Source organism: Megachile rotundata, chromosome 3 (assembly GCF_050947335.1).
Source record: "Megachile rotundata isolate GNS110a chromosome 3, iyMegRotu1, whole genome shotgun sequence".
Classification (NCBI taxonomy): Eukaryota; Metazoa; Arthropoda; class Insecta; order Hymenoptera; family Megachilidae; genus Megachile; species Megachile rotundata.
This window is the reverse complement of record NC_134985.1, coordinates 20132928-20154033: the sequence shown is the minus strand read 5'-3', so window position 1 is coordinate 20154033 and position 21106 is coordinate 20132928. Positions and strand designations below refer to the sequence as shown.

At 41.9% G+C, this 21106-nt stretch overlaps 1 protein-coding gene across 2 annotated transcripts in view; it reads left to right on the top strand.

Annotated features, from left to right (window-relative positions):
* Nucleotides 1–3791: 3791 nt before the first annotated feature.
* Nucleotides 3792–21106, top strand: part of LOC100878265 (uncharacterized) — a 324020-nt gene continuing 306705 nt past the window's right edge. For both annotated transcript variants that reach the window (XM_076530029.1, XM_076530027.1), the window contains exon 1: nucleotides 3792–4773. In XM_076530029.1, the coding sequence (XP_076386144.1) occupies nucleotides 4702–4773 (72 nt within the window). In that variant the 5' untranslated portion in view covers nucleotides 3792–4701. The remainder of the gene's footprint in view (nucleotides 4774–21106) is intronic.

Below are 21106 nucleotides of genomic sequence, written 5' to 3'. Positions count from 1 at the left end.
CAACATCACCCACAGTATAGTAGTCCCACACATTTTTCTTGTATAAAAAAAAAATGTCGCACTGAAATAAACCTAATAATTATACCGAATATATAAATTGTTAAATTTCGTTAAAAAAGAATAAACTATACAGTGGATAGTAATAGAAAATGTCAATCAAAATCACAATCCAAAGAGACTGTAAGCCTCAACGCCTTATTGTATCTACAAGTTCATTAGATTGGCTCCTACGCTACTGTCCCGTTGAAGTATGCTCTTGTTAGCAAACGTTGACGTTGTCAAGCCCGGGGTATTGTTACAACGATACATCATTTACATGGTGCAATTGCTGGTACACCTGCAAGATCCACGAAAACAATTGCGCATATGGGGATATCGACATTTTTGCCAGTTCTTTTCGCGTTCGATTCTTCTTGACTTTTCGAGGCGGCGCGGCGTGTAGGGTCATCAACGTCGCCCACGAAACGGGTGAACCGGTATGAATGAACGGCAGGAACCAAGGGCCCTTTTCGAGGGTGCTCACGTGCCCGTCACGTGAGGTAGGCACGCCCATTGTCTCGCGGAGAATGCACCTTGATGTACACTCGGGTGCAACGTTGGCTTACTGCGTAAGGACTAATATGTAAACTCCACTCTTTAAATGTATTTTTAAATCACAAAGGTACACCCTAAATGGTAGATACACCTTAACGTTTCTATGCTACAAAATTCTTAGACCTGCAAATCCTTGGACCTCAAACTTTCATATCTCTAAACCAGACCCTCAAATTTTTAGATCAGCAAATTTCTAAATTGACAAGTTGCTAAATTTTCAAACTCCAAAGCGGTCAAATACTTGAGCACCCTGTCTTATACTGATTTAGGTTACCAAGTCCCCATCTCTCAAGTTCCAATCTCCCAAGTTTCCAATCTCCCAAGTTTCCAATCTCCCAAATTCCCAATCTCCCAAGTTTTCAATCTCCCAAGTTCCCAATCTCACAAGTTCCCAATCTCCCAAGTTTCCAATCTCACAAGTTCCCAATCTCCCAAATTCCCAATCTCCCAAATTCCCAATCTTCCAAATTCCCAATCTCCCAAATTCCCAATCTCCCAAATTCCCAATCTCCCAAATTCCCAATCTCCCAAGTTTCCAATCTCCCAAGTTCCCAATCTCCCAAATTCCCAATCTCCCAAATTTCCAATCTCCCAAATTCCCAATCTCTCAAGTTCCCAATCTCCCAAATTCCCAATCTCCCAAATTCCCAATCTCCCAAATTTCCAATCTCCCAAATTCCCAATCTCCCAAATTCCCAATCTCTCAAATTCCCAATCTCCCAAATTTCCAATCTCCCAAGTTCCCAATCTCCCAAATTCCCAATCTCCCAAATTTCCAATCTCCCAAATTCCCAATCTCCCAAGTTTCCAATCTCCCAAGTTCCCAATCTCACAAGTTCCCAATCTCCCAAGTTTCCAATCTCCCAAGTTCCCAATCTTCCAAATTCCCAATCTCCCAAGTCCCCAATCTCCCAAGTCTCCCAATTCGTACATCTCTACATTCCTAAATTGCCAAATTCTAAAATTCCCATATCTCTAAATCTCCAGATCTGAAGATTCCTAAACACCTACCTCCCTAAACTTCTAATCCGACAAATTCCCAAATTTCTACATCTACGAATAAATCGAAATTCCTACGTCCCCAAACTTTCCACTCCTCCTTAAAAATCAACAAGTGTTTCCCCATAGTAATCATATTTTGGTGAGTGAGGTATTTGCTATTGACTGTACATGTGACGCAGACGTAGACACGCGTGTACGTGTGGTTGGCGGCATAACGTTGCTTACGAGAACAGTGGCTGAATATTAAAGAGGGGAAGAAGTAAAAGGCGATAGGATGCGACGCGAGACACGGCGGAAGTGCCGCGACACTGGCGCTAATCGTGAAAGAAAACCACTTTGCTAGGGCACGTTTCTTCGACTAAGGTGTAAAAGGTTTTTGTCGACGAACCTTCACGTATCAAACGTACAGCACACGTTTTTGAAGGGAAATTCGTGACACGCGAGGGCAGTACGTCCACGTATTAAACATTCAGGGGATAATGGCGTCGTTCGACTCGGTGTTGCATCCAGAAACACTCGACGATCTTTTATGCGCTGTTTGTCTCGCGAGTGTTTTTCTGCTTCTTGTTATTTCCATCCGCCGGTAGTCGATCTTCATTGGCGTAAGCAGGAGTTTTAGATCACGTTATATTGATCGTTATGGAGTCACACCACTGTATCTGGAATTTAAACGAGAAATTTGTTATAGCCGATCAAGTCATTTTACCGTCTTACGTTTTCTACGATACTCTTCAAATTTTATCGCTGATCGATCTCGAAACTGTTCACCACAAAATTTATCGACGATCCTGTTTAATGAAACGTATCATTAGTGCTAGGAAATGTTCACATTTTAACGTCACGGAATCAACGTCAAACGTAAGGAAAAAGTGTAGTAACGAGAATCGAGATAGCGATTGCGAAAGGCGTATGCATTTTTGCTTGTTGTAATTGCGCCAGTAATTAGGTTTCGTTTAACGAGAGTACCTCAAAAAACGTTTTATCGTTAGGTAAATCAAACGTGGCGGATGTAACGTGTCCGAATGATAATATAGTCGTGTAACGCGCAGCAGCGAAATGGAAGTTGAACAGTGAAGTGAAAACAAATAAATGCAAACAAGAAGGGGCACGCGTAACAGGGGTATTGAGCCTTCCGTTTGTTTAACTTTGTTTGTTTTGGCTGCTCCGCGAGACACGCCGATTCGTTTTAACTCTTTGCCTTCGTTACGATCGCGGTGTTATTAGTTTTTTTTCACCGTTTCTTCTCGCTTTTCTTGCCGTTCATTGGCGTCATCGGTTTACGACGTCACGGTGGGGGACAAAGATCGTCTGCTAAGAAATCGAATTCGATATAAAAACGTTTCTGTTCACGGTGAATCTATTTTCAGATTAATGGGAAAAAATAAAACGAAATTAATCCCAGTCATTACGAGCGGTGATTACAGTGAGAACAAAAAGGATTAAGTCGTTTATTGATCGGTAATCGCGAGACGCATCATCGTGATCATACGCTTAGGAAATTTAGCGTGACAAAAGCTTATATCCTTCGGAGGACGTTATTTATGATATACCGCAGATTCTCTACGAAATGGATTGCTATCGCGCACCTATCGGATCCGAAGATCGATATGGACACCACATTAGTTTGATTATTCTTATTGCTTCGATTAGGCTAATTAAGTGGCTCAAACTTAGAGTCAAAGTCTCGAACCTTCTTTGAGGGCAATTTTTAGGTAAATGTGTAGGATGTAGAATGATATGTGATGTACAAAAGGGATCTAGATAAATATAAGGATATAGAGATCAACATAAAGTATCTGAAACTCGAGAATATGTTTCGACACAAGGTGCATACGTGTTAAAGCGCAATATAGATCATAGAAGCAATTTCCTAGTCCTTTAGCAATTTAAATTTGTTCCGCTATTTCCAGCATTTAATCTTACCTCAGCGAGGCGTTAAAATCGCATAAATTTCGGGGAAACAAGAGCATCAAGATGTGGAGGTTCATCGAACTGCGGATTTTAGGTACGTAGACCCCGAGAGCACACCCTTTGCTCGCATTTAATGCAGCGTCGGGGTTCAGACACGCCTAAAGTCGCGCTGAAACGCGATCCAGGTATACATCGTTCCGCAGTTCCGGCGTTCCGGACGTTCCGTTTCATCGTTCCACGGTTCGAGGCCGAGAGTAGGCAGTTGCGTGTGTCGTGTCAGTTATATCTCGGCAGCGAGTGCCGTCAGGCGCACGGGTGTTTCGACGCGCGTCCTTCTTTCAAAATCCTCGTGTACTTTGACGTGCGAACGCCAGTTGCGAGAAAGTATCAGTGGTCGAGTGTCTCTCCGTTCGAGTTTACGAAGGATGTTCGATCGATGCGGATATCGACGACGGAGTCTTGCCGGCTCGTCGATTAAATCATGACAGTCGCTTCCTTGCATTCTGGTCTGACAACATTTCTCGCTAGTGGTTGAATCATTTCCGCGAGCGGGGAAACACGAATCTTCGTTGCAAAAACGTTCGAGTTTAACGGTCAAGTTTAACACGTGATTGTGCTTCGTTTTTGAACCGCGTTGTCGATTCTCGAGATCGATATTTATAGGTTATAGGTGCACAGGACGCAATTATAAGCAGGACATTACGCAAGAGACACCCATTCGAAGATCATCCAGTGTTAATTTGAAGATTCCATTCATCTTCCGCGCCTTCGTGAACGCGAGTGCTTTGCCGGAATTAACGGTCCGTCGTGACGTACATAGTATATTTTCCATAAATGTGTTGTGCGCGTCAAATCGTAGCGTGAAATCGAGAAATCGTAGAAAACGCTCTGACGCGAAAGAAGTACGCAAAGTGAACGGTGATTTATTCGACCGGCCGTTATTGGAACGGTATGAAGTTTGCCGCTACAATTTGTCCCGGTGATTGGCGCGGGAGACAACGGTGATGTAAATCGATATCGATGTTTTTACAAACGCGAAACTGCAGCGTTCGGAATCGAGATGCGGAGAAACGATGATCGAACGATCGAGGCATGGACAGACGAACGTGAACTCTGACGGTTAACCTTCGGTTGCCGCGAAAAAAGTGACAGGAAATTTTTTGGAAAAGCACAGTGAAAAGTTGGATAATCGTGATGGCGTACGTTCTCTGGCGAGTCTTTATGAAGAAATACTCCAAGGTGCGGCTCGGCATCAGGAATCTGCCGGTAAGTGTTGCACACCGTGGTTCGTAATTTGGCGCCATATGCATGCAGTTTAGTTTACGCGAGGGCGTGCGGTTGTTCGCGATGTAAATGCGCCTTTCGAACGCGGCAAAACCACCGCTTCGAGACGTGTTCGAGGGATAGATAAACGTAGCCGCATCATAATTCTCAAGGTTAGGCCTTTATGGGCGAACTTAGCCGCGTCAAATAGCCGCTGTAATTGCGGTAGCCATTGAATAGATTATGCAACGAGCCGACCGGAAAACTATAGTTGCGCGAAACAGCTCCTCCCTGTATTCTTAGATGACCAAATTCGATTATCCTTATCGACGTGTTTGTACATGTTTGACAGCGCGGTCCGCCATGTTGAATTTTATGAAACACGTGCCCTACATAGCGTGTACATTTTAATATTAGAACAGATTTTAATATTAAACGATATGCAAAATATCATTCATTTACAGTTACCGTGATTGATTGTTTAAACGATCGTTAGTATAAACCTTATTGCAAGTTGGTAAATAAAAATAGATATTGCCTTCGTTATCGCGCGTTGGATCAGCACTTGTGTTACAACGTTCAGTCATCCCAATTTTTCAAACTATCGCAGTGGATAAAAATAGAACTTACATCGCAACTAAACTTACATACTTAGATCGCTCCATTGAACCTTATCCATAACTGCGGTGCAATTATCAGTCTGCAACTGCTAATGCGAGCGCGGTAATTGGATAATTGGCGTCAAGCCCGCGTAGCAGTCCGTTTAATATCGTTTCGTGCCGGTCGCGATGTCGATTTCTATCGATGTGTCATGATCGATCGAATGCACGCACGGTTCATTGGTTTTCCGTCGAAGTCGAATTCGTTCGCGGGCCGTTCTCATCGTCAAATTGAATCGACCGTTGACTCACGGTTTAACCAGGTCGTTTCTTTTCTTCTCACGCCGGCTACGTAATTAATGCGAGTCAATTAAACGTCGACGAATATAACGGGGGGTCTAATTTATCGATAGATCCTGTTATTCAATTTTCCCGTTGAACGGGTTGGTCGCTCACGTTGAACACGGTGTCGATATGCTATGCCTAGGCGTGCTTAATCAATCAAGGAAAAGAGCCACCCCGATGACCGACTGGTCTGTGTATCCACAGGCACACCCTGTTAATAAATTTCGTATAGGAGGGGTGCTGCACAATTTACGACGTGTCGGGTTGGATTACTTCGGTACGCTGAAAGATCCACCGGTTATGCAAACGATCCGAGCAAAAAGTTATATCCATGTATAAACATGTATAAATTGAATAGATTAAGTCAGAGTGTAATGTGCTATTTTTAAAAAGCTGAACATTATTTATTAGCTCTGTTGAGACATTGATCTACAAGCTTCCGTAAATAGGTAACTACTGAACAGTTAAGTAAGATTTAAAAACAGGAAAATAAGGTAACATTCCTGATATTTGTCAGAGTAGCATGACTGGCGGTAAGCTGAAATATATTTGTAAAACACGAGGTGAAGTAGTGTAGGATCAATAGTGGAATTGTAGATAAAAAATTATCTCGATAAATATATTCTTGGGGGTTTTACTCGGAGATAGGGTATCATTCCCGTCTAATTGTAGTCCAGGAGGGGAGAGCGGTCTGAAAGAAAGGAGCCAGTAGGCGGTCAGGAACGGGAGGGCTGTCGAGGGGTCAGACGGGGTGCAATTCAGTTTGCGGTCGCCGAGTCAGGTTACGTTAGGTTAGTCCAGCGGTTGGTCCCCGTGACCGTGAACCGCGGCTGACCTGCGACACAAACACATTCCCTTTCTTCGTCTCTCTTTCGATCCGTCTTCCCTCCCACCTTCTATAAATCTACCTGCACTACATCGCGTCTCGTTCCCGTGCCGGCTCTTTCGCCTCGCATTGTGCGCTCTTCGGGATCCACCAGTGATAAATACGGCTTGCCACCCTCTTCTTCTCCTCCTGTATCTCGTTATCTGTCCTCGTCTGGCTGGAACACCTCGTGAAACCCGCGAACCGTTTCCCCGTTTTATCGCGCTCGAACGCCGCTAAGGGACATCGCCGCGTGGGCGTACGCTGATCTATTTCGATTTTCTTCTTTCTCGTTGAACAACCGGAGCCGCTACACTCTTCGTGTTCTCTTATCGTTCTTAACAATTGGACCGGACCGTTTTGATTACGTATGCGCCGGCTGTATTGACCGCGTGTGCTTCGAAAGGGGTCGTGCAAGCTTCGATAGGGGACACTCTATGTAAAATGCATATCAAGTTTTCAATTTTCTACGGCGCCGTTTCGTCTTCATTTGGTGGATGTCACGTTGTGGATGTTACAATCTACCAGTAATTTTAGTTGAACGATAAAATTGACTTACTTCGAATTAACTTACCTTGTTGTCGAATAATATACTTCTCGGTAAATGGACAACGACTGAAGTTTACATTGTAATAAAAAACTCGCGATCTTTATTTTATTATGAATTCACCAAGTCTTATAGAAGGAGAAGCTAAGCGTGTGTCAAAGGGTAATCACAATTTTCTGCGGCGCCATTTCGTCTTCATTTGGTGGATGTCACGTTGTGGATGTTACAATCTACCAATAATTTTAGTTGAACGATAAAATTGACTTACTTCGAATTAACTTACCTTGTTGTCGAATAATATACTTCTCGGTAAATGGACAACGACTGAAGTTTACATTGTAATAAAAAACTCGCGATCTTTATTTTATTATGAATTCACCAAGTCTTATAGAAGGAGAAGCTAAGCGTGTGCCAAAGGGTAATCACAAAGCTTGAAATTCGAGAGAACGTTTCCGGAATCTGTGGGAGAGGGCCGTCGAAACAAGGGCAAATATGTACAGAGCAATAAATCTGTGTCACCGGTAAACCGCGTGTGTATCATAGGTAGCTCGGTGTCATTGTTAAGACAAGGATCGCCTGTAAGCAGCGAAGGAAATTAGCTTCTTCAGGCGGAGAAACGGTTCCACAAGAAACCGGTAATACGTATCAAAAGCGATCCCTGTGATTAAACCCTGAATCGTCGTTTTTCTGACGTTTTTGCGACCAACGACCGTGAAACTTGAGCATCTATTAAGAATGAACAATGATATCATCGATCTCGGCTCGCATACGGCATGGGATTCTTCCTAGAGGATAATATATGTCCTCCGTGGAAATGTTGCTTGTTAAAATGTTGCGCGTTTTTGGCACATTTAAGAAATAATTAATCACAGTTAGCCGCGAAACAATGGGACGATTTTCGGATCGGTGTCGAGGGGTTCCAAACGATTCTACAATTAAGTATGTGCGTAAAGCGAAGAAAAAAGATGCTCGTTCGTTCAACCGCGAGACCCATCTCACATGGCTGATCCGATTTGCAACGGCCGTGAACGTTAACAATAGCGATTAAAGAACCATCGATCAATCTGTCCGCCTACATTCGTTCAAAGCGAACACATTCTTCTCGCTGTTTCCACTTTCGATTCAAGTACGAGCCGATAATGGAACAAATTATTCCAGATAAACGGAGAAGTCTTCATCGTGGTCGATACGAGGAAACGGATTAAATTAACGGACGTCTCTTTTTCTTTTACGGACACGATAGCGGGAAGAAAACAGGGAGATACGGAGGGACGTTAAGTCAATCGACTGATAAAACTTCGAATGTTACTATTCTCTCGTTCGTTGGTATCAAGCTTTCGAATTATCGTGAATATGGAATATTCTCTAGTTGTTTCACTGTAAAGAATCTATAACTTTTTATCAGGTTTACAACTGATTGATCTCAGTCGAGTCTTAATTTCTTCGTTTCTGTAAGGGGGTCTTCTAAATAATTAAGTCAGGACATTATATATATTTCAAGGAAATATATACCACTTATATATCCACGCGTAGGATTACCACGCGTTAGTATTACCACGCGTAGGATTGCCAAGCGTTAGTATCACCACGAGTAGAATTATCACGTGTGGAATTACCACGCGTAGAATTACCACGCGTTAGTATTACCACGAGTAGAATTACCACGCGTAGAGTCACCACATGTTAGTATTACCATGCGTGGGATTACCACGCGTGGAGTCACCACGCGTTGGTATTACCATGCGTGGGATTACCACGCGTGGAGTCACCACGCGTTGGTATTACCATGCGTGGAATTACCACGCGTGGAGTCACCACGCGTTGGTATTACCATGCGTGGGATTATCACGCGTGGAGTCACCACGCGTGGAGTCACCACGCGTTGGTATTACCATGTGTGGGATTACCACGCGTGGAGTCACTACGCGTTAATATTATCATGCGTGGAATTACTATGCGTGGAATTACCACGCGTGGAGTCACCACGCGTTGGTATTACCATGCGTGGAATTACCACGCGTGGAGTCACCACGCGTTGGTATTACCATGCCTGGGATTATCACGCGTGGAGTCACCACGCGTTGGTATTACCATGCGTGGGATTACCACGCGTGGAGTCACCACGCGTTAATATTACCATGCGTGAAATTACTATGCGTGGAATTACCACTAACTTTCCCTCAATCGTTTCGGCAAAAGGAAAGCTCCTCAACAAGGACGCACGTGACACCGGTTAAAGTGGTCTGTTAATCACCCTCATAAAGTTGGCCCACCACTTAGGCCCTAAGTATTATACTTACTAGGGTATATTACTACCGGGTACCAGGGTCTAGCCATCAATATACATTGCAACCAAAAATTTCTAATTCGACATGAAAGTACAACCGAGCTCCTCCTATAGAAAATTGTGAAAGGTATCCACGTGTCGCTATCAACGTACAGCTCATGTTTACCGAAATCATAATTCAGTCTAAAAAGACTGATGTTGGGAACTAAGTTAAACAGAGCGAGGAATGCGTGCTCGTTTCTTCGTTTTTCCCGTGGCACACATAAACGATTATGATTAACCGAGAAAAAACCGCGAGCATTCCGTTGTACGACAGAACAACTCGTAGCAGGATTCCACGTCTGAACTGGTACAGGGATGCGCTTGCAATGCAATTTCACTTACTTTCGCCGCTAATTAATCGAGCTCCTAGACTGCCTTTCTTTTGTAGAGACCACAACTATATGCAAATTCCTGCGCAAAAAAAGTCTTCTGTTGTTTGAGCGTTTGTTAGCTTCAGATTTAATTTCGCTTTGGTCGTAGGAAACATGTATACATTTCTGACGACTTGATGCAATCGGATTCTAGGAAGATTCTGTTACAATTTAACGCTGACTACTTGCATTCTGTACTCTGTTATAAGATGAGTTCTGATGAGACATCGAAAGAATTATAGCTGTGGTTGATTTTATTAGAAAGCATATTACGTTTGCAAACTCAGTTTTGTGATCAAACATGGGATTGAGTAAACTGGAAAATGTAGGTACTTCATTGTAAAAATCAGAGTATTTAATTATAGAAAAATATGGTTTGATATAATCTTCACATATGTTTAACTTCATATGTGTAACATATGTGTAACTGCTTTTATATGTGTAACATATGTGTAATTGTTTTTATATATATAACTTCATATGTGTAACATATATGTAATTGCTTTCATATGTATAACATATGTGTAATTGCTTTCATATGTGTAACATATGTGTAACTGCTTTCATATGTGTAACTTCATATGTGTAACATATGTGTAACTGCTTTTACATGTGTAACTTCATATGTGTAACATATGTGTAATAGCTTTCATATGTGTAACTTCATATGTGTTACAAATGTGTAACTGCTCTCATATGTGTAACTTCACATATGTTTCCAGCAGCAGTGAGCAATCGATTACATGAGTCAGTCACACAAATCAGACAGAAAGACAGAAATCATAAACTTAGTTGTCTTTCCTACTTTAATTTCTAAAGTCATCTTGCAACATGTACACCTATTAACAACACCAGTACCTATCAATGTAATATAAAAATTGCAATAAATCGTATGGAACGCTTTCGAATAAAAGTCATGTGTAGGTCCCAGTTTCACGGAGGTCTAAGACGGTGATGACGCGATTACTACACGCGTCAGTTATTCCGAGTTGCATGTGTTGCGAAACACCGGAAACCGTTTCCTTAACGAGCATCAATCGCGCGAACTGCAACCGGTAGATTCCCGATGAGTCTTCCATCGTTAATCGAGCAAACGAAGGTACGATGTTTTCGTTATTCTAACGATAATTCAACGCAAACGGTAGACGAACGCGAGCCATCAGTCCGATTGATCGGCGAACGTTATGGCATAATGAGGCCGCGGTTCGAGTTTCAACGATTCAATTCACTCGGGTGAAACGAACGAGGTGGAGTGAACAATTTCGGGCCGACAATGTGTACGATTCCTAGACGGATAATCATCTAGGAGTTACGCGGCTTTGTTGTAGTTGTGGAGAGAAACGTTTCTCGTGTACAGGAACTTCCGGTGTGTCTTGGCAAAAACTTTAATCGCAATTAAGACAATTTCACGGCAGGAATGGGCATTGTCTTCAATCCATATCGTCGCGAGACCGGCTCTAAAATGTTCGCCTCTCTTTGTCTTCTGCGGCACACGAGGTGAACGTTCTTACGAAGGATAAACAGAGTCGATCAGAGACCATTTTCATCTCCGTTCCTCCGGTTGCCGTTCTTTTCAACGAGATGTGCCACGAGCGTGTTACCAATGTCGGAAGATAATTGATGATAGTTGCTTAGCAGTCGACGCACAAAAGGTTTCCGGGCTTCTTTTCGCCCGACCGCGTTAGGCATAAAAATTTAAATTAGTACAATGAAAGAGCATTCATTGCTCGAGTACCACAGTCGGAACGTTATTGTTGCAATGAATTATATTACCAGCCTGTATAATGAGTTTCTCCAGGCGAGGGAGGACTTTTGATTTGTCTACCTGCCGAAACGTCGAACACTAACTTTGCTCTTAGTTTCCATGCTAATTCCCCAGGAAGTTTATTCGATGTTCAGTTATCTTTACGAGCTGTTCGTAATTTGTCTTGAAGATGTTTGCCGAGGGTAATCTCGGCCAGACCTAGTTTCGCTTCTATCGTATCAATGTTTCTGTGATGGGGCAATGCTTTTCGTAATAGAATTAAAACTGTTTGTTCTTGTAGTGTTTTGATAAGTGGTGCTTGGAGGAAACTATCGTCTTCTTGTTATCTCAGGGCGGTAGTATTGCTGGGGTTAGTATTGTGCGTGGAAGCACTATTGCTGTGCATAGAATTATCACGCGTCGAATTACCACGCGTAGGATTACCACGCGTAGGATTACCACGCGTTAGTATTACCACGCGTGGAATTACCACGTGTTAGTATCACCACGCGTACAATTACCACGCGTTAGTATCACCACGCGTGAAGTCACCACGCGTTGGTATTACCATGCGTGGAATTACCACGCGTGGAGTCACCACGCGTTGGTATTACCATGCGTGGAATTACCACGCGTGGAGTCACCACGCGTTAATATTACCATGCGTGGAATTACTATGCGTGGGAATTCCACGCGTGGAGTCACCACGCGTTGGTATTACCATGCGTGGGATTACCACGCGTGGAGTCACCACGCGTTGATATTACCATGCGTGGAGTCACCACGCGTTAATATTACCATGCGTGGAATTACTATGCGTGGAATTACCACGCGTGGAGTCACCACGCGTTGGTATTACCATGCGTGGAATTACCACGCGTGGAGTCACCACGCGTTAATATTACCATGCGTGGAATTACCATGCGTGGAGTCACCACGCGTTAATATTACCATGCGTGGAATTACCATGCGTGGAATTACCACGCGTGGAGTCACCACGCGTTGGTATTACCATGCGTGGAATTACCACGCGTGGAGTCACCACGCGTTAATATTACCATGCGTGGAATTACCATGCGTGGAGTCACCACGCGTTAACATTACCATGCGTGGAATTACTACGCGTGGAGTCACCACGCGTTAATATTACCATGCGTGGAATTACTATGCGTGGAATTACCACGCGTGGAATCACTACGCGTTGATATTACCATGCGTGGAATCACCACGCGTAGAATTACCACACATTAGAATCACCACGCATTAGCCTTACTACGAGTAGAACCACTACCCGTTACTATCACCACTCCTCACTATTACCTTAAACAAGATCTCCACGCTTAGTATTACAACATATTCCACCGCCACGCACTTCCAAGTAAAATCAGATAACAATAGAAGCAAAGTTACAATACTCTGTCATCGCCATTTTCCATTGTGCAGCTTCCGTTATGATCAAATTTGCAGCATTACGGAAGTTTCGGCGCCTAAGCGTAAACACAGTCTGCTAAGTTAGTTATCATATATTTCGTTCACCCGCAGCATAGTGCTCAACAGCGCGTTCTTCAATAATATTGACGTAATCCTGTGTACCTTCCATAACTAACATCTTCAGAAATTCTGCTGGAAAAATCGAATCCAGGTCAACCGTAGACGCGTTTACCGTTTTTTTAAGAGGAACATGTTCTGCACATGGAAAACCGTAAACGGTGCACGGCAATGAGGAAGCGCCCGTAAGGCGCATTATTTATCGCCATTACTCAGGAAGTTGGTAGTCGAAGTTACGAGGTGTTCGGAACATGGGTTTCTACCGAGGGCTTTCGAATTCCGATTGTGTTCGAAAGGGGTTGTTTTCGAGGGGAGAATCGATCGTCGGATAACTTGTGGGCGCGTTTCTTCCGGTCGTGTCGTACATCTGCCGGCACCTTTGTATAAATATTGCAATCGTAGCCCTCGTATCGATTCTCTGGGTGTTTCGTGACTGAGGTCAGTCGTATATGCAAGGGTTTAATGCAGTTTTACTTATTTAATAAAATTATGTAATCGGTACGGAAATATAAAATATCTTTATGTTTTTTTGATGTTGAGGAAATCGTCTTGGGTATTCAAAGTTCGAAGTACAATTATTTGAACCATCCTAAGGGATGTTATGTTATTAATGACAAGATTATGTTATTAATAACAAGAATGTCAAAGTGTAATTAAAGTTACAAATTTTATTGAAGTAGTTCTTTGTGCATGATCAATGTGTTTCTAAGTGTAGTAATGAATAACAAAGGTCTTCTGACAATTTTCTGATTCTGTCAATGAGGAAAGAAGTCTGACTAGAATCGACGTAAACGGGGAAATTGTAAAACAAACAGCCTCTAGAAACTGTCTCACGCTCTCACAACGTCGCGACAGGATCCGTTGTGCTGGAATTAATATTAATCAGTATGCATGTTAGCTACCGGCATTGTTTTTGTATGCAGATGGACGATTCGACACGATGCACGTATAGATTTTGAGTAATTAGACTCAAATTCCTACGAAAATGTTAATTCTATAAAGTCTTGCAAGTGTTGAGAATACAACATATGATCTTGTATGAATCACTACTTGCATCCTGAGCAATTTAGGAGAGGTTTAATCCCATCGAGACTTGTGGGACTCGTAAGACCACAAGAATTTCGCAGACTTTGCAACCTTCGGCTGAAAACCTCAAGACCTTCGGGTCTCTTAAACCGCAAGACTGTTTCGTTTCTGCACGCTGTATATTAATATTGCATGCTTTACGGTGTAATTCCTTATTTTGGAAACATTATCGCCATGACACTGGATCTAGTCAAGTCTTTTTTTGTTCCTTGCAATTTATTTTAGTCACACGATGTCTACTCTTACATTTGACACAATGTAAGTTTGTAATGTTATACAGTTCTTTCGAGGTAAAACTTCATCTTATAAAAGTCTTTAATGTTATATGTACAGTTTTTTCAAGGTAAAACATCATCTTACAAAAGTCTTTAATGTCACATGTACAGTTCTTTGAAGTTAAAGCTTCATCTTACAAAAGTCTTTAATGTTACATGTATAGTTCTTTGAAGTTAAAGCTTCATTTTACAAAAGTCTTTAATGTTATATGTACAGTTTCTTCAAGGTAAAGCTTCATTTTACAAAAGTCTTTAATTGTTATATGTACAGTTTCTTCAAGGTAAAACTTCATCTTACAAAAGTCTTTAATGTTATATGTCCAGTTTTTTTAAGGTAAAACTTCATCTTACAAAAGTCTTTAATGTTATATGTATAGTTCTTTGAAATTAAAGCTTCATCTTACAAAAGTCTTTAATTGTTATATGTACAGTTTCTTCAAGGTAAAACTTCATCTTCCAAAAGTCTTTAATGTCACATGCACAGTTCTTTGAAGTTCAAGCTTCATTTTACAAAAGTCTCTAATTGTTATATGTACAGTTTCTTCAAGGTAAAACTTCATCTTCCAAAAGTCTTTAATGTCACATGCACAGTTCTTTGAAGTTAAAGCTTCATTTTACAAAAGTCTTTAATGTTATATGTACAGTTTCTTCAAGGTAAAACTTCATCTTCCAAGTCTTTAATGTCACATGTACAGTTCTTTGAAGTTCAAGCTTCATTTTACAAAATGAGATAACATTTGCCTATCATTTATTATCACTAACAGCAGAAGTGTTTACAAAATGTAAAACTTCAATAACAGTCGCCAGAAATTAATTTACATAAATTATTATGCATGAAATTCCTCCTCCAGAGAGTCGCACAACTGTCAACAGTTCCTTACAGAAATCTTCTCCAACCACAATAAAATTCCCGCGTAATTATATGATCGAAAAATCACGAAACAACCCGGAGTTAACGAAAAGTATCTCGTAATCAGTCGATAAAGCCGCTTAATTGTCAGTTGATCGCGCGAGGAATGGTAAACGTATGCCGTTGCAGCATGGAAACAGCGGCGGGTGAAGAAGCGAGCACGAGATTCGTATCTTTATTTATAATGTTATTAGAGTCGGCGTTCACACGAGTAACTGTACACAGAGAGACGTGGCAGCCAGCGATAAATTGAAACACTTCGTTCCTTAGTTGGCTTCTGTGTACATACATCGCGCTGCGTTCAGCAGTAAAGTACATATCAAGGGTCCTACGTTGCTTATCTAACCATTCGATTACCATCTTTGTTCTGTCGTGGGATATCTACCACGCGACCACCGTTTTTGGTCGAAACTCGTGAAACTTAACCTTTGATAACGTATCTCTTATTCAAAGTTTGCTGATTGAATTTGACCCTTGGAATGTCTTGTACTGGTCATGGAGGATGAATCAATGTGGATGGACCATTTTTTTAGATTTAGGTTTGAGTTATATTTAGGTGTAAACTGATGTGTCATAACTGTTGATGATAGCCCATTTTTTTAGACTTGTATTGATTTATATTCAAGTGTAAATAGATGTGTCATAACTGTTGATGATGGCCCATTTTTTTAGACTCATGTTAGACTTATATAAATACAACTTAAAAATGTAAGTAGGTGTGACAGAACTGTTGATGATGGCCTATTTTTTTAGGCTCATGTTAGACTTATATAAATACAACTTAAAAATGTAAATAGGTGTGTCAGAACTGTTGATGATGGCCCATTTTTTTAGACTCATGTTAGACTTAAATAAATACAACTTAAAAATGTAAGCAGATGTGTCATAACTGTTGATGATAGCCCATTTTTTAGACTTGTATTGATTTATATTCAAGTGTAAATAGATGTGTCAGAACTGTTGATGATGGCCCATTTTTTAGACTCATGTTAGACTTATATAAATATAACTTAAAAGTGTAAGCAGATGTGTCATAACTGCTGATGATGGTCCATTTTCTTAGACTCATGTTTGACTTACATTTAAGCATTAATAGATGTGTCATAACTATTGTAAAGCTAGATGAATCTTTGTGGGTTGAAGTCGTCTTTGAAGATGGTCATTTATTACTCCCCTGTGACCTATCAAAGTCATAACATTCTAAAATTGTCCACATCTTGATTTTTAGAGTTGAAATTCTTGTAACCCAAACCATCTTAATATTCCAAGATGTCAAAGTCCATAAGTCTCAAGTTCCCAAAGTACCAAAGTCCTGCGAGGTTTGAAACTTCAACGTTTACGAAATCCCGAAGTGTCAAACTCAAAGACCCAAACTCCTGAAGTCGACCTCGAAATGTAGTCCTCTCCAACATTCTACAATTTAAATACTTAAAAACCTGACTGTGTCGAAGTTCCAAATCTCAAATCTAAACTACCAACATGTCAATCGAATTTGTATCAAACTCCACCTTGCATATACAAAACCTTGCAACACCAAGATTTCAAAGACTAATCCTGAAGAATTAATTCGAAACGTACCCCAAAAAACAACCAACTAAAACAGTTCATACCTGCACCGTCAAAGGTCAGGTAATACCGACTCATTAGCAGTTAAGAAAGTAAAGAATTCTTGAACGAAACGAACGTTTTCCGCTTCCGGTAGTTTTTCATCGTTAACGTCCGGTCTCGTTAAGTTTTTCCTTACCGATTTACCCTGTCGCTCCTGGCAGCCAGTAAATCAATCGGATGATAAACGTTGATAGCGGATCGGGACAATGTACAATGGAGTTTCTCGCCTATTGTTACGAATTATCGGTGGTGATCGTTTCTTTAATAAGCTTTTGTTTAACACTTGCTCCGTCGGTGGTTGTTCGTTTTTTCGTTGTTTTTAGCGAACGTTTCTCTTCATCGATACACTTTCCGCGAATACGGAAACGTTCTGAACTCCATGAAATTCTTCCTGCTTGTCGCTGATACCGTGGAACAACGACGATACAATGAACGGCCGAGTTCTAAACAAGATTTATCGCGGCAGGAAGAGTTTACCTACGTAATTATTTATCTTTGATATACTGGAAATGCATTGATTTCTCACGCGAAAAAGGCGCAAGATCAATGTTCATTAATAAGGAGTCATAGTATAATTATCTGACGATGACGGCTAAATGTGTGACTGTAGGTAATTTGTGTCGATTGTATGTATGGAGATGGAGTTGTAATTGAAGGCTGAAAACCTAACCTAACGCGAGAAAATTTTCATGAGCGTCATTGACAACGCAATTAACAATGATCTCGAGTATTATCAGTTGTGTAGATGCTTAGCGAAAATGGAAACATACAATATTCCTACATCTCAATATCCTTAGACCTCAAAATGTTGACACTCCAAAACCCCTATATTCCAACACCCCTAAATCCTAAAATTTGGACACCCCAAAACCCCAATATTCGACCACCCCTAAACCCCAAAATTTTGACACTCTAAAGCTCTAATATTCCACCACCCCTAAACCTTAAAATTTTGAACCCCTAAAGCTCCTATATTCCACCATCCCTAAACCCTAAAATTTTGACACCCAAACCTCCAATATTCCACCACCCCTAACCTTAATATTCAATTCCAACATCTCCACAACCCAATGATCCTAAAACCCAAAATCCCCCAACTAATTTGCAATGAATCGAATTAAAGAAAATCTCAAACCTACTTCCAATAATAGTATGGTTATTAAAACACTTTTCACCGCCTAACAATGAGACGGAAATGCATAATTCATCGAAACAAAGTCAGGATCCGTTCCACTAAACGGATGATCGTGTCTAACAAGGATCATCTCGTGGCGTCTTCCTATGTGGAGCGTTTGCTTGACCGAGCTTAGAGATATCGCCAGCGATCTAAAGAGCTTTCGAATTAATACCGAGATAATTGCGAATCTAATTAGACACGCGAGCGTATCGCTACGATCGTGATCTCGTTCGCTACATTTTCGCGTCACTGTGAAATTCGCGGAATGCCGAACAACTCCATAATTGCGCGACATTTAAACTGCTCGTCAGGGTTGCTTACGTAACTTTAATAACGTTTGATCGCTCTCGATGTCACGTTCGCCGTGCACGCCGCTCGATTACGAGTCGTAAAACGTTCGATAACTGTATTAGAGATGCTCCAATTAAATTGTTCCTCGTCTTCGAGACTTTATTAACTTTATTTACTTTACGATACGTTTATGGACCCTTGATGAGTATACTGAGCTCACTGGTCTAGTAAAATTAGGTTTGAACTGTTGAGATTCTAGTCCGATTCATGGTGTATGAAGACATAGTTTGGCTGTAATCTACCATGCGTGGGATGACCATGCGTTAGTATCACCACGAGTAGAATTACCACGCGTCGAATTACCACGTGTTAGTATCGCCACGAGTAAAATTACCACGCGTAGAGTTACCACGCGTTAGTATTACCATGCGTGGGATTACCACGCGTAGAATCACCACGCATTGGTATTACTATACGTGGAATTACCACGCGTTAGTATCACCATGCGTCGAATTACCACGCGTGGCATTACCACGCGTTAGGATCGCCACGAGTAAAATTACCACGCGTAGAGTTACCACGCGTTAGTATTACCATGCGTGGGATTACCACGCGTAGAATCACCACGCATTGGTATTACTATACGTGGAATTACCACGCGTTAGTATCACCATGCGTCGAATTACCACGCGTGGCATTACCACGCGTTAGGATCGCCACGAGTAAAATTACCACGCGTAGAGTTACCACGCGTTAGTATTACCATGCGTGGGATTACCACGCGTAGAGTCACCACGCATTGGTATTACTATGCGTGGAATTACCACGCGTTAGTATCACCACGCGTTGGTATCACCACGCGTAGAATTACTACGCGTTAGTATAACCACGAGTAGAATTACCACGCGTAGAGTTACCACGCGTTAGTATTACCATGCGTGGGATTACCACGCGTAGAGTCACCACGCGTTGGAATTAGTATACGTGGAATAGGTTGGCTGCGATCTAGGAGTATAGGAATGTGGAGATATGTAGACTCAGAAATATCAGAAGGTAGAGGTACTGATACAATATCTGCATCTAGGTGTATGAGGATCTTAAGGATCTGCGGATTTAGAAATCTTTGGAAATAGAGTTACAGAGATTTGAGCTGGTAGAGACATACAAATCTATCACTACACATGTCTGGAAATACCACATGTCCATATTTCGCTCCGTCATGATGTACTCAAATTGAACAATATTTCAAGATGATGTAACAAACACCAATGAAGCACATCACAATACAACTAGAACCTCCTTAATCCTCATTACTTCAAATATCGCTAACACAGACATCCCCATAAAACCTGGAATGCTCATATTGCTTAGGGGTTCGATAAATCCAGCATTACGTGCACGAATCTTAGAGGTTGCAGAGACGGATCAATCGCGGAGGATTAAGCGAGCAAGCGGAGAAAACAGGCTAGTACCTAGCCGATGTTAATACCGTATCATCGACACCTGGTGATGTTTCCCGTTCTTCGAAGACTCCGAAGAGCGAAGGCGGAGGAGTGCTCCTCGTATATTTAGAGCAAGAAGTGGGATTCGCACTTAGAGCGTCTGACAATTTGATTGCTATCCGGCAGCGGTATCGCAACATCGTCGAACCGGGACAGCCGATACACCGGCGATTTATCTTGATTTACACGTGATCGTGATGCCGGTTACCCCGTAATTGAATCATAGCGCTTAGTTCAGGCCAGATACGTTCTTTACGTCGGTCGTCGACTCTCCTGGTGATCCCTTTCGCGATGAATCGCTCACGTGCCCCCCTTTGTGCCCTCGTAATTTGCGGTTTTGGAGACAAGACGTACTGCCGTGCTCCTTCCTACATACACGACACTCGTTAAACGGTGCACGACCGACCTACCTACGAATTATGCTGACATTTTCAACAGAATCTACGCAGATCTTTCTTGCGACATCTCACGGCGCTTTCGCGGTTTTAGTTGGGGGAGATTTATGGAGCTGGGTTTGCGGTTTGGGGATTTGGGAATTTGGTAATTTGGGGGTGGGAGTTTGGGGAGTTGAGGATTTGGGGATGTGAGGATTTAGGGATGTGAGGATTTGGGCATGTGAGGATTTGGGGATGTGAGGATTTGGGCATGTGAGGATTTGGGGATGTGAGGATTTGGGAATGTGAGGATTTGGATATGTGAGGATTTGGGAATGTGAGGATTTGGATATGTGAGGATTTGGGGAAGAGAGAATTTGGGGAAGTGAGGATTTGGGGATGTGAGGATTTGGATATGTGAGGATTAGGGGAGGTGAGCATATGGGGATGTGAAGAGTTGGGATATGTGAGAATTTGGATATGTGAAGATTTGGGGATGTGAGGATTTGGATACGTGAGGATTTGGATATGTGAAGATTTGGGGATGTGAGGATTTGGATATGTGAGGATTTGGGGGAGAGAGAATTTGGGGAAGTGAGGATTTGGGGAAGAGAGAATTTGGGGAAGTGAGGATTTGGGGATGTGAGGATTTGGGAATGTGAGGATTTGGGGATGTTAGGATTTGGATATGTGATAATTTGGGGATGTGAGGATTTGGGGACGTGAGAGTTTGGGGAGTTGGAAATTTGGGAAATTGGAAACTTG